Source organism: Ursus americanus, chromosome 14 (genome assembly GCF_024610735.1).
Source record: "Ursus americanus isolate L20-20 chromosome 14, mUrsAme1.1.p, whole genome shotgun sequence".
NCBI lineage: Eukaryota > Metazoa > Chordata > Mammalia > Carnivora > Ursidae > Ursus > Ursus americanus.
In genome coordinates, this window is record NC_142140.1 from 33,578,756 (window position 1) to 33,593,665 (window position 14,910).

General features: G+C 35.6%; 1 protein-coding gene across 2 annotated transcripts in view; it reads left to right on the forward strand.

The window, feature by feature from the left end:
• Nucleotides 1–14,910, forward strand: part of ERC2 (ELKS/RAB6-interacting/CAST family member 2) — an 858,173-nt gene that overhangs the window by 254,179 nt on the left and 589,084 nt on the right. For both annotated transcript variants that reach the window (XM_087866956.1, XM_087866957.1), the window contains 2 exons: nt 1,114–1,269; nt 14,385–14,552. In XM_087866956.1, the coding sequence (XP_087723082.1) occupies nt 1,114–1,269; nt 14,385–14,552 (324 nt within the window). The remainder of the gene's footprint in view (nt 1–1,113; nt 1,270–14,384; nt 14,553–14,910) is intronic.

Sequence of the window (14,910 nt, forward strand, 5' to 3'; positions counted from 1 at the left end):
AGGACAGATGTATTTGTTGAGAAGTTTTTCCTATGAGTTAGTTATAAATAGAATAGGCCATTAATTATCTTTACTTTTGGAACTCTTTAGTCTTCCAGATTTCTGATAATGAGTTGGTAAAAAAAGAAAAATGAGTTAGTGGTTTGTTTTTCATTAACATTCAATTACAAATGTAATATCAGCTCTTCGGATCTATACAATAAATGGACAGGTACGTGGTGTCAGGGAGGAAACTTACAGTCAAACTTTCATTGTGTCTTATTCCAAAGACTGGTTGAAGTTTAACACATCCTTTTTTTCCCCTATAAAAGTCTCTCTCTTCTCTTCTTTTTAATGCATCATTTCTTACTATGCTCTAGTGTGTAGAGTCTGTCATTTCCTTAAAAAATTCTCTATTTTATTTCCCCCTCAATCCCACATTTGAGTGTAGTATTTCTAGTTTTTTCAACTCTGAAAGTCAGTAGATTAGAAATGCCCTGCAAGGTAGAAATGTTTTTTGTCACGCAGGGAGCTGCTTGCCAAATAAATCATGACATTGTGATATATTATTTCCAGTTGCTGTGAATTTTCAATATTTAGTGTATCAGTCATACTAAGTCAAGATTCAGTTATTTAATTTCATTGATGTCTGTATTCTAGATGAGAGTCCTTTTCCTCATTAGTAGATTTTAATTTCCTTGTCTCTCAGAGTCAAATTCCAAGCATGCCTTATAAAACCAGGCACAGAGTATACACATGAACAAACTATCTTTGTGTTTACAAGTAGACTGGAAATTGTACGCTGGTACACTTTATCTGAAATTACAAATTTGTCCACTTAAATGGTGTTTTTTTTAACACTTTAGATCACTTTTGTCACTGTTGCTTTGGTAATTTGATTGCCAGATATTAGCAAACATATCTAGGCAACTCTCCATATTGTATGGTCACATGATCTTTATTGGGAGCTTAAAAAATAATCTCGCAAATGATCCTCATGAGTGAAAAACATAAATTGTTCTGAATTCAGGGTTATGTCTATACCATAGTTAATGTATTACTACCCAAATTATTTTCTGGAATTCTGTTTTGATGATACTGAAAAAACAATTTTTTTTTTTTTTTTAACAACAGGACACAAAAATCGCTTCATTGGAGCGAAACATAAGGGATCTAGAGGATGAGATCCAGATGTTAAAAGCCAATGGTGTGCTGAACACTGAGGACCGCGAGGAAGAGATCAAACAAATAGAGGTTTACAAAAGTCACTCCAAGTTCATGAAAACCAAGGTATGGTCCAAAGTTATAAACTTTTATAATCTTAATGTGACTGGAAAGTTATAGTTTACATATATACTTTCCCCAAATACCCACATAACCTGTTTTATGTGATATCGTGAAATATATGGACAATAAAGAAGAACATAGAAGATTTTTCGTTCAGAAGCATAGATTCCAAAAAGAGATCAGGAAACATCTTTGGTTGAATTTCTACTTACTAAGGTGCTCAAGATTTTCTAATCCGTAAGTTTGGTGTCTTGGGAGTTAACATTTATTTTTAATAGTCTCCTCTCTTCCAAATTTCCTGAGTTTTCATAAGCTTGCTATTTTGTGAAGTTTTTATCATTGCCAAATTTTGGCCCATCCTTAAGAAGATGACTGTCTCCAAAGGTGTTGATCTTAGAAGCCAATTTAACTGATTTCAATGGTATGAAGACATTTTAGTTTTAGCATAGTGTTTAAGGTAGAACTGACTTTGCATTCCAGTATTACTATTTGTTTAAATTATTCAGCTTCTTTAAGCCTCAGTTTTTTCATCCACGAAATAGGCATAGGAAAAAGGAAAGCACCTTCATCATTGGGTTGCTTTGACAATTCCAAGAGATTATGCATTTAAAACACTTGGCCCCTGACTGATCTCTAGGAAGCATTCAATAAATGTCAGGCATTGTTATTGATAGTGTTATCATTATTTTTGTATTAGTATTATTTTAAAATACTTTATTTGTTTATTTGAGAGAGAATAGAGAGAGCATGAATGTGGGGAGAATCAGAGGGAGAGGGAGAAGCAGACACCCTGCTGAGCAGGGAGCCCGACAAGGGGCTCCATCCTAGGACCCTGAGATCATGACCTGAGCCAAAGGCTTAACTGACTGAGCCACCCAGGCACCCTGATAGTGTTATTATTATTATTGGTATCTGTTGCTATGGAATATTTATAAAATACAATTATATTAACCTGTTCCATTAATTTATATTGGTATTGCCAGTTTTGAAGAATTTGGTTTATTACTTTTCAGAATTAAATTTTGGGCTACAAATGAACTGAATGCATAAATATCTATTATTTTTACACATGCATAAATATTAAATTTATGAATAGCCCCAAGTAGGTCTTTTGAGACTTTGAGATGCTTTTATTTATTCCTGGATTTAAACTGTTTTGCTTATGAAATAATAACCACACCAATTAAAATTTTTTTTTCTTTTTTCTACCATGTACTCTTAAACACCCATGTTCTTGTTCTAAGTTTTACTTTTGTTTATTGCCTTATAAAATGCAGCAGAGTTAAGAGTAGTGCAGACTTCTGTGAAGAACCAGTGGAAGTGGAGAGAAAAAAAAATTTTAATGATGGTATGATTTTTATCATTGTGAAATACATGCATACTCATTGCAGAGAATTTGCAAATTACAGAGAGGAAATAATATGTAGCATTTCACCATGTCTGCGTGTGCATGTATGTGCATTTCTCTAGAGACAAAACAAAAATTTTACTTACTTCTGCCAACTTTACATTTGTAAGTTGACGTTGAGATTATGACAAAAGTTTTGATGAAGGAGTGGAGGGAGATCTGAGGAGAATGTCCAGTGGATTTAAATGTAACCCCTTTCTTTCAAGGAGTTTCACAAAATGCAGAATGGGCTTCCCTGTGCAGCCCTCTCTCCTAGTTTCTTTTTTTCAGTCCTTCCCTTTCAGAGAGTTGAGCTGGGATATAGCAAGCCCAGTGGTAGGGTGGCCTGTTGACCAAAGAATGACCATTCACTCTGGGATTGAAGCTATGAAGATAAGTGTGAACTCATAACTTTTGGGCAAAATTATTTTTTTGGCTTAAACTTTTCCTCCCCATCCTGTCATTCAACAGTAGGAGATAGTTCAAGCCACTTTTACAACTAAAAATGCCGTGAAATTTGTTTAGGTAAATAAAACATGTATATGGTCTTCAGCAAGCAGGCCTTTATTAGTCCACAGGTATCTGAGAGACCATTGGTCCTTGAGTTGGTTTTAACTTTTAATGTCTGGTTACTTTTTAGGATTCCCAAAGTGGTCAGGTCAGAAGGATGTTTGAGGAGAGAAATGGAGTAAGGTGGAAAGAGTGTAGGCTGACACATCAAGTGGACTCTGGCAGATCTCTAGCCTGCCTTTGCTAGTTGCGTGGTCTTGAGGAGTAACTTATGTCACTCAACCATTTTGCTCTTCTATAAAATGGGGCAGCACCACAAACCTTAGAGGGAGAAGGCTTAAATGAAATAATGTAATTAAAATGCTTGGTTCAAAAAAGTAGCTAATAATTATCCCCATTATTATTGAAGAAGTATAACCTAATAATAATAATAAATGTCATATTTGACTTGACTAATGGGGAAAATGGATTTCTAAGAATACAAATAAAAATAAGATTTTATAATGTCATGCAGAAATCCCTTATAGCTTGATAAAAGATAGCTAAAAAGTATTAGTATGAGTTAGTTTTTTATATTTTCTCCATTGAAAGAATGTTCTTATTGGATTAACTCTTAACATTTTTGTTTATACTTCATATCATTACTTCAACTGCTTATTTTTCTTGTTTCTACTTTGAGAGGGGAGCATGGGTATGGTCGAACAGGTCTATTAAGACGTAGCTATTGCTAAGCATCTAGTGCTGAGTGCTTGTGTTTTGTGCTTTGTGGAATGCTGGAGCCTGTGTGAACTGATTCCAGTCGGGTGAATCACTTGTCATGGAATTCATTAAATTTTAGAGGCATGGATTGATATCCTCTAAAATTGGATTATTAGCATAGTTCATGGTCTATTGTGGCCTATTTTTTTTTTTAAAGATTTTATTTATTTATTTGACAGAGAGAGAGAACAAGCACGGGGAGCTCCCTGGTGAGCAGGGAGCCTGATGTGGGGCTTCATCCCAGGACCCTGGGATCATGACCTGAGCCAAAGGCAGACACTTAACTGACTGAGCCACCCAAGCGCCCCTGGGTAACTTTTCTACAAGATTTATATGAATATGTTGCTTGTCAGCATTATCACAGATACCTGAAGGGTTAATTTTTGCACTAGTTGGTTAAACACATGGACAGAACAATTGTTTAGTGTCATCATTACAGTCTCTTGAACTCTTTCATTTACACAGAGTTGTATGGATAAAGCTTTCAGTGGTGGATTTTTGAGCTCTGTGGTTCCCAAAGACTTTCTAAACCTTGGTTTTAGCACATGACACGGAGCCTAGCTACTGAGGGGCTCTAAAAGTAGTGCATATTCAAAATGTTTTCTCACTTCAAAGCCAATACTGACCACATAGTTGGGAAAGTAAGAAATGTCCTAGAAAAACTACCCTGAAGATTTAATGAGAGGAGAGTTCACTTCTGGCTGGAGTAATGCAAGTGGTTTATGTTTAATTAGTGTTCTTTGTCTAAATAACCAGATTGGCAAAATAGCAATGACAAGTCTGGTGAAGAATGCAAATTCAAATCAGTGACTGAGCAAACCTAAAAGGATAAGTAAAAATACCATCCCACCCCAACTCCACACAGAGGAGGAAGTGGGAAGAACCCAGCCTATGTGAAATGGCAGGTTTTCCAAAAAAGGAAAGAAATGTTAAATTTTAATTGTGAACACCTAGAGGCTCTAAAGCTTACCTGGGTGAAATGGAAATGTAATTGTGAAACTAAGGGGTTTAGTGAGGCAGTGATAGAAATGGAAATCAGAAAGTGACTTTGGATCCCAACTAGCAAAAAATGCAGGCATAGTTGACTTTAGAAACTGTTGTCTTAACAGTTTATAAAGACTCAGCGTCCTGGTAGAACATTTCAGAAATTCTTCTGAGATGCTCCATAAGGAGGGGAGTGGAATTCTGGGAACCAAATCTGAAATTACACCTAAATGTTGTTACTACTTCTTGCTGTTTGTAATGAATATGTAGAAAGCTTTTAAAAGTGGCCAGAGAACTTTTTTTTTACCTGGTGTTTTAGAGAAGCACCTTTAGAATAATAACTGTTTGCTAAAGGCAGCAGCCTTGGAGGTGCTCTTTGATCTGATTATTTCTTAATAAGATCTAAAATGAGTTCTATCATGATTCTTTGGAATTTTAGTACTTTTAAATAAAAAAATAAGATAAAAAAATTCAACTTCATCATGAAAAAAAAGCTCCTAAAATTGGATAAACACATATTTACATTCTCATTTGACTTTTTTGGGGGAAATTTTAGTTGAAAATTGTTTTTATAACCCATTGTTGATAAAATCGACTCAGCATTTGATTGCTGTTCATTAACAGGGCATGACCTCAAATCAATCTCAATCTCAATCTCAATATATAGTTGTTGCTCCAAGTAGGTAATAAAGGCAGGGGTGCTTGGGTAACGCAGTCGTTAAGTGTCTGCCTTCGGCTCAGGGCATGATCCCGGCGTTCTGGGATCGAGCCCCACATCAGGCTCCTCTGCTGGGAGCCTGCTTCTTCCTCTCCCACTCCCCCTGCTTGTGTTCCCTCTCTTGCTGGCTGTCTCTCTGTCAAATAAATAAATAAAATCTTTAAGGAAAAAAAAAAGTAGGTAATAAAAATAGCTAATAATAATTCTTGTATACAAACTCATTTTTAGATATAGAAGTATGTTGAAATAGGTAATTTTAAATGTTTCAATGAAAATTTGACATAGAAACAATGTTGTGGAATGTAAAGGGAGTGCTGCTTGTGTTAATTACTAAAATGAGGAAAGCATGTAAGTTGGAGGGAAAGGAAATAGCCATGTGAAATGGCATGCACTTCCATTTTGATGCTGAGCAGATGACTACAACTGGTAGAGCCTCTTGAAAGCTTTGTGATTAAATTAAGTAGAAGTGAAGAAAGACCCAAATTGTTTTTATAAATATGATGTCATAGAAAAACCATGACATAACATGTTTTTAGAGGTGGAAAGTAAATTGCAAAAATGTAAAAGTACAGTTTAGAGTCTCAACTTGTGCGAAGGCACAGATAGCAGACACAGTTGGCCAGGATGGAAATCCCTGCATCTTGAAGCCCTTTGGCACATGCACGTTTTCCCTGAGAACTGAGACTCAGCCCTGAAAACTTAGAGGACTCAGACTGTGTGGACAGAATCTACGAGGCTAAGAGTTACCTTCAGGAGCACTGTTAAGCCTTTAAGAATGGATTGTACCATGTAAATAATTGTTTTTCTCTAGGGAAAGAATGATGGCATCCCCTGTTCTATATGAGGCTTTGTTCCTAGTGTAACACGTTTTTCATCTACTGATCTCAGTACTTCTGGATTAGTCACTCCCTCTGTTTTAGGAGTTTGCCAAAGACACCACTCTGCTGTCTTAGATCTCCTCTTTTATTCTGAATTTGTAACACATTTTCTTATTAACCTCTGAAGGATTACAAACCTCATAACCCAAACTGCATGATAATAAGCATATCACTTTCTGGACATGAGGGCCATATCTGCAGTGAAAAAGAAGCTGTTTTCCTTGGCAAGGGAGTGTTTTCAGGGTGTTGGTTGTGTCACAGACGTAAGTGGTGGAAGAACTTTCAGACGAGATGAAGTGTTCCTGATGTCCACATGGACTTTATATAAAGCGTGTGATGTAATTCTGATTGGCTTTTCTTCTTGCCATCACCGAGACAGACCTTCCCCAGCCTCAGTTCTCATGTATGTTCGATTGCATCACTTTCCATTTTTATTGAGTTTATGGCTATAAAAGGAGCAAAAGGCATATTTTTATGGAAGAATATGATTTTCTACCCTGTAACTATATTCCCCTTAGAAAAGCCCTTTTCTGTTATTGTCTGCATAAAATATTTATTTAAAATTTACCTCATGGTAATGATAGTCTGAAAGCTATTTAAAGCAACTGTCTATTTAATATTTATAGACTGAAATAGTTTTATCATTATCAATCTATTTTTATTGAATAAAGTAGGTGTATGTAGAACTTGTCATGTTTTCCTTCCTATTAAATACCATTCTGTTGATCAAGTTAATTTCATTCAAATTCCTCTCTCAATACCCCATTCCCACACTAGATTTCTACTCTGATACTTGTAGAAGTTAGCTCAAATCTTTTTTTTTATACTGTAAACATCATCTTTGCTTAGGCATGTAAAGGTCAAAGTTTTTTTTAGCTTTATTTTAAGATGAATCAGTTTCATATGTGGAATCAATTCTATTCTGTGCTGGCAGCAACAACTGCCTGTGATTTAGAACCATACATACCCCATGTGAAGAATGCTGATCTTGATGATCACAACAGATTTTGTTTCTTTTATAATTTTAGTCAATCCTAATCCAGATTTTCCCTCTTTTTATTTATACTCTGTTCTTGTTGTATGAGAGAGAGAACTTTTATTATAGGTAAAAATGATCATAGATTCATGATTCATTAAATTATAAAGAAGAAATGTGTTTCATGGATTTCATATACCTGATCATTGCCACCATCTGTTCACACATACCCATAGCATATTGATAGTCCATCACAACTCTTTTTCAGTGCATCTTTAAGCATACTCAGAATCCTTCTCAAGGCTGCCAGTCACTACCAAATCTTTAAATTTGGCAAGCAAGGTGAAACCTATTTCTCCCCTGCTGTAGTCTGACTTCATCCTGCAAATGGGATTCCACCTCAGTCTTTCTAGTGAATTGCACAACACGAACAGTTCTGAAAAAGGGGGTCCTATTTCTTTGTAAGCATCCGACTCTGTTCATTCCCAGCAGCTATTGTCAGTAGCTTGGTTCTTGTTTAAGCTGGATTTAGTTGTTGAAAAGAACAAAAAATCCTGGATAAAATTTATTTTCAAAACATATATTTTGGGGCGCCTGGGTGGCTCAGTCGTTAAGCATCTGCCTTCAGCTCAGGGCCTGATCCTAGGGTCCTGGGATCAAGCCCCGCATCTGGCTCCCTGCTCTGCTGGGAGCCTGTTTCTTCCTCTCACTCCCCCTGCTTGTGTTCCCTCTTTCGGTGGCTCTCTCTCTCTGTCAAATAAATAAATAAAATCTTAAAAAAAAAACCCACATATTTTCAAATGTACTTATGAACTGTCAAGTTAGAAAAAATCTCAAGGGACAAAACTAAGCCAAAGCAAGGGGCTGGAGTGCTAATAGAGCGCTGGTTCTATGTTCCTGTTGGCATTTTCTAGACAGGTGAACTTGGGCATTAATTTCTACAGTCATGGGGACATTGAGGGAAAGAGATGGAAGCCTGAGTCTGTTCAAGATGAAGAGTCAAGTAGGAATTCCACTACCACTACCACAATTAAGCTGGGATCCCAGAGAGCCACACTCTTAGTACAAGGGTAAACTAAATACCTCCCCATTGTACTTTCCTCCCACTTAGACTAGGGGAATCCAGGGAAAACTATCTATTTTAAAACTTTGAGCCAAGTGAAAGGTAAAAAGAACCCTAGCTTTGAGAATCCCTAACTGCAGTTGGCTCTTGCACAGATGTGCAGTGTAAGGTGATCCAAAAACTTCACGTAGAGAATGGAAGTTAAAGGGGTCCTTGGTTGATAATGCCCCAGGTATTGGTAGAGACAAATGCTCCGAAGGGCCACATGTTCAACTTAAACCTCAAAGTTTTTCTCCAAAGTTCCAAGAAACATGAGCACACAGAAATTTTTTTTTTTTAAATCACAAAACTTGAAAGAAATCAAGCTACCGTAATTGATAGCTGGTAGAAAGAACAAACAGCAGAAGTGGAAGGCAAGGACTTCAGAAGTGGGAATTTCAAGACAAACACTTTGAAATAAGTATGTTTATTTTAATATGTTTAAATAAATAAAACGGGATTGAAAATATGAATAAAGGTCAAGAAACTACAAAAATGCTAAGCATATTTAAAGAGAACCAAAAAAGTGTCTAGAAATGGGAAAATATGCTGTATGGTGACTAACATAATATAATAAAAAACATTAAAAAAAAGGAAAATATAAAAATGGAAATTTAAGTTTAGTAAATAGGTTTAACTCCAGGGTGATCATAGCAGAAAAGACATGTAATGAACTAGAAAACAGAGTAGAATAAAGTAAATAAAAGATAAAAAGATGAAATACACGAAAGATAAATTAAGATACATAGAAGACAGAATAAAAAGATCTGGCATATGTCTAATCAGAGTTCTGGAGGGAAGGAGAGATGGGGAGTGGGGACAGAGTCCCTGCACTGAAGCCATATTTGAAGAGCAGGGAGCTGAGAATTTTCCAAAACTTCTGGAGGTACCAGTCCATAAACTCAGGAAGCTCAGAATACCCCAAAGAGGATAAATAGAAAGAAATTTGTCTGTTTACATGGGAGTAAAGCCATCAAATCTCAGAGGCAAAGAAAAAGTTTTAAAAAGTAGAACATCTGTCTGAAGAAGATGTAGGAATGGCTAATGAGTATATGGAAAGATGCTTAATATCATTAAGAAATCAAAACTACAATGAGATATTCTTCACACACGCTGGAATGGCTATAATTAAAAAGACATAGTAAAAGGGGCATCTGGGTGGCTCAGTCGTTAAACGTCTGCCTTCCGCTCAGGTCGTGATCCCAGAACCCTGGGATTGAGCTCCGTGTCCCATGTCAGGCTCCCTGCTCAGCGGGAAGCCTGCTTCTCCCTTTCACACTTTCCCTGCTTATGTACCCTCTCTCGCTGTCTCTCTCTGTGTCAGATAAATAAAATCTTAAAAAAAAAAAAAGACATAATAACAAGTGTTGCTGAGAGTATGAAGAAATTAGAACCCTCATATATTGTTAGTGGGAATGTAAAATGGTACAGTCATTTTGGAAAACATATCATATGGTCTAGCAATTCCATCTATCTATCTATCTATCTATCTATCTCTCTCTCTCTCTCTCTCTCTCTCTCTATCTATCTCCAAGAGAAATAAAAACGTTATATCCACAGAGACTTGCATAGCAGTGTTCTTAGGAGCATTATTCATAATAGCCAGAACATGGAAATGACCTGAGTGTCCCTTAGCTGGTGAATGGATAGACAAAATGTAGCATATTTATTCAGTGTAGTATTACTCAACAATAAAAAGGAATGCAGTACTGACACGTATTACAACATGGATGAACCTTGAAACATTGTGCTATGTGAGAGAAGCCAGTCACAAAGTATGTGTATTTTAAGATTCCATTTATATAAAATTCCCAGAATAGACAGAAAGTAGATTATTAATTACCTATGGTTGGGGGTAGAGGATGGGGAATATGAAGAATGACTTCTAATTGTTACAATGTTTCATTTTGAGATGATGAAAATGCTCTAAAGTTTGATTATGATTATGGTTGCACAATTCTGTGAATATACTAAAAACCATCAACTGTACTCTTTAAGCAGCTGAATTGTATGGCATATAAATTATATTTCAATAAAGCTATTTAAAAAGGCAGCTAATGGAAAAAAGTCCCCTTACCTATGAAGGAATGAATTTGGAGTAATAGCTTGACTTCTTAATAGCTTCTGTTAGCCAGAAGATGGCTGAGAAAAATATCTCTTATCCTAGAAAATTACTTTTAATACTGAACAACAATATTTTAAAAAAATGAAGTTGAGATATTTTTAGACAAAAATTGAGTTTGCCACCAACAAAATCCTACTAAAAGAAATTTAAATGATGCATTTTAGGCAAAAGGAGATTTCTGACAGTGTGTGAGATGCAGGAATGAATAGCAAACAAAGCTAGTGACAAATGGGGGAGTAAATTTAAAACGTGGACTGTAAAAAAGTAATGATGAGTTAAAAACAAAACAGGGAAGAACTGGAATAAATGACAATAATGTGTATGTCAAGGGGATGGTGGTTGAACTTAAAGTGTCTCAAGATCCTTCTGTTATTCAGAAAGAATGTAAACATATATTGACTTTAGACTTAGGTAAATTAAACATGTAAGCATGCTATACTTTCTAGGGTAGTAACCTAAAGATTAGAAATAAGTGAAATAAACATAAATATAAATAAAAGTATAACTTTTAAATGAGTAGAGGCAAAAAATAGGATAGGAAAAAAATCATTCAAAAGGCAAGGAGGAAAAGAGAAGAAATGGAAAGGGCAGTATATTTAGAAAGCACAAGGTAAGATGGTTGAAATAGAATCACATATATCTGTAATGATAATAAATGCTCCATGTAATTTTATCAGATGGGATGAAAGAATCTGGGTATATGCTATTTACAAGAGACATCTACAACATAAAGTAAATGATACATTGAAAGTGAAAAAAGACACACCAGCCAAATATTAACTGTGAGAAAGCTGTTGTAGACTTTATGGCAAGGAAACCATTTTCAAGCCAATAAATATAGACTGTTACACTCAGTAATTTTAGGATACATATTCTTTTCTAGCACACAGTATACAAAGTACATTTATGGTAACTGATCACATACTCTGTCATAAAGCAAGACACACCAATTTCAAATGATTAGTATCAAACAGACCTTATTCTCTGTTCACAAAGCAAACAAGCAAGATGAAACATGAAGATAACTAGGAAACATCCATGTATTTGTATAATAAGAAGCATACTTCTAAATTATTTGTGAGTTGAAGAATAAATAATAATGGAAATCAGAAAATATTTACGACTGAATAATAATGTCAGTACTACATATCAAACTAGTGGCATCAAGCTAAGATGATATTGACAGGGAGATTTATAGTCTTAAGACATATATATGGAAAGAAAAAAGGGTGAAAATTAGTGAGATGAGTATCCAACTTACAAAGTTAGGAAAAGAAAATAGAATAAAACCAAAGAAAGTAGTAGGAAGGAAATAATTTAAAAAATAAGAGCACAAATTAATGAAATAGAAAATAAGAATGTTAGATGATCAACACAGCCACAAATTGGCTCTTTGAAGAGATTATTTAACATGACATGCCTCTGTTGAGCCTCATCAAGGAAAAGAGAATAAAATTAAACAATATTAGGAATGAAATAGAAGACAGTCATAGATGCCATAGGTATTGAAAGATAAATGGGTTTTATGAAAATTTCCTGCTGAGTAAAGTTGAATATTTAGATAAAATGAAAAATTCTTAGGAGAAAAAAACTTAGCAAAATTGACTCAAATAATTAGAAACATGAATATTCCTATAACCATTAGATAGATGAAGTAAGTAACAGTCTTTGGAGAAGGAAAATGCCAGCTTTAGATGGTTTTACTGGGGATTTCTAATGAATGTTAATGGGAAAAAAATTTCAGTTTACACAAACCATTTCGAAACACATTAAGAGAATGAGCACTCCATTTAGAAGGCAAAATTGGTACTAAAAACCTGACAAGGACAGCACAAAATGGGAAAATTACAAACCAGTCTTATCCATAAACATAGATGAAAGATCCTGACGAAATATTAGTAAGCTGAATCCAGTAACATATAAAAAATATAATACATCATGACTAAGTGGGGTTTTTCATAGTGGTGCAAGGAGAACTGAGTATTTTAAAAATCCATTAATGTAATTCATTACAATAACATATTAAAGGTGAAAAGTGTGATAAATCATGAGAAGCAGAAAAAATGTTTATTAATATTAAACATTCCTTAATGATTAAAAAAAAACAACTCTTGGCAAAGTTGTAATAAAGGGAACTTTCTGAAACTTAAGAGTGCCTATAAAAAGCTAAAGCAAACATCAAACTTAATGATGAAACATTGAAATTCTTCCCTTTAAGACCAGGAACAAGATGAAGGAGCCACAGTTTCTTCTAGGCCTCTCTGTCTTTCTTGCATGGCCTGCCCATGTGGCTGCTATCGGCTTCTTCCCAGCATGATGGTCAGAGGGCGGTTGGGCTTCCAGCTGGAGGAGGCTAAATGTGCCTGTCCTCCTACAGACAAGGGCCAGAACTGACACTTTGGCTGCATTTACTGGTTAAAGCAAGTCACAGTTTAGCCCAGGTTCAAGAGGAGGGTAAACAGACTCCACCTCTACAGCATGTGTGTACGAGCAGGAAAAACTTGGTGGCAGTCATGTTTGGAGATCATCTACCACAACCATCAGGCTGGTAAAAATGTAAAAGTCTGATGACATAAGGTATTAGCACAGATATGGAGTGATTGGCACACTTACACACTGCTTATGACCCTGAAAATAAGTATAACAGCATTGGTAAACATTTTGGAGTTACCTAGTAGAGTTAAAGATATGCATACTATGTAGTCCAGCATTTAACTCCTAGATCATTTTTGCTATGAGTACCAGGTGCTATATATAAGAACGTTCAGAATAACACTTTTTGTTCTAGCAAAAAAACCTGGAAACAAACCAAAATGTCTGTTAACAGCAGAATGGGCAAATAAATTGTGGTGGAATCTTACAATGGAATTATGTACTTCAGTGAAAATGAACAAATTGTATGTACAATAACACGATTTAATCTTCAGGACATAAGACTGAGTAGAAAGAAGCAAAGTACTAAAAAATTCTCAGAAAAAATAAAGTTGAAATGCAAAAAAATACATGTAAAAACAAGCAAGGAAATGGCAAACATGCAATTTAGGGTGGTAATTATTTCTAAAGGAGGAGAGAAGAAGATAGAAATGGTTGGGACATAGATAATTCTAATGATCTTTTTTGGTGAATTGAATGATGAATGTTTCTTATATTATTTTTCCTTATACTTAACATAATTTTATGTTCTTTTGTGTCTTCTCAGTTTTAATATAAACAAAAAACCTTTAATGCTTACTTTATTTTTGGGGGGGGTGAGGATTCTTTTTTCATCAAATGATTGCCTTGAATGATCATTTCCACTGTGGAGTAGTAGAGAAGGACCAGGGTACGTCTTGGGTTAATTACCTTTATTAGCAACGTGTTGACCCTTCTGAGGATGATGGTGAATAGTCTATATTGTTTCATGGATGAGGAGTAGGTCTGTGAACCTTGGTTCTCGGTGGAGTGGAAGGTGGAAGGCAGTCTGCTGACCTTACCTTTCTGTTTTCTATACTCTTAGCCACCTTTACAGAGCCTCCGCAGACCCAAAAGAACTTCCAAGGCCATCTTTTAAGCAAACTTATGGCTTGCCTTGTTGGATTAATGATTATTGACTCTTGAAAATTAAGAGAAATCAGCAGTTCTCAAATGCAAAGAGTAGAAACTCCGGCTCCTAATATCTTGCAATGTTGTTGTTTCACAGATTGATCAGCTGAAGCAGGAGCTTTCAAAGAAGGAGTCAGAACTTCTTGCCTTACAAACAAAGCTTGAAACCCTTAGCAATCAAAATTCAGATTGCAAGCAACACATCGAAGTGCTTAAAGAGTCGCTTACTGCCAAAGAACAGAGGGCTGCCATCCTTCAGACTGAGGTAAGGCACTGTTTCACGATTCCAGGCAGCAGACATTGAGTTGATAGAAAATACCCTACCTGGACAGCTTTCTTTAGAAGATCCCTATCCCTTATCCAAACCTTTGGGACCAGATGTGTTTGGATATCAGATATTACAGGGATTTTGGAAAGGTAAGACCCATATAACAGATTGCATAACACTCCCAGTGGGGATACAGCCACAGCCTGTAACAAACACATGACTATTTCGGCAGAAAAAAAAAAAAAAATTCCTCACACTAAAGTAGGATAAATAAAGACTCTATAAGTAGCATCTTATTAGTTCATGTCAGATTGTGCAGCCAAAAGAGTTTGTTTCATATTGGAATTTTTTTTTC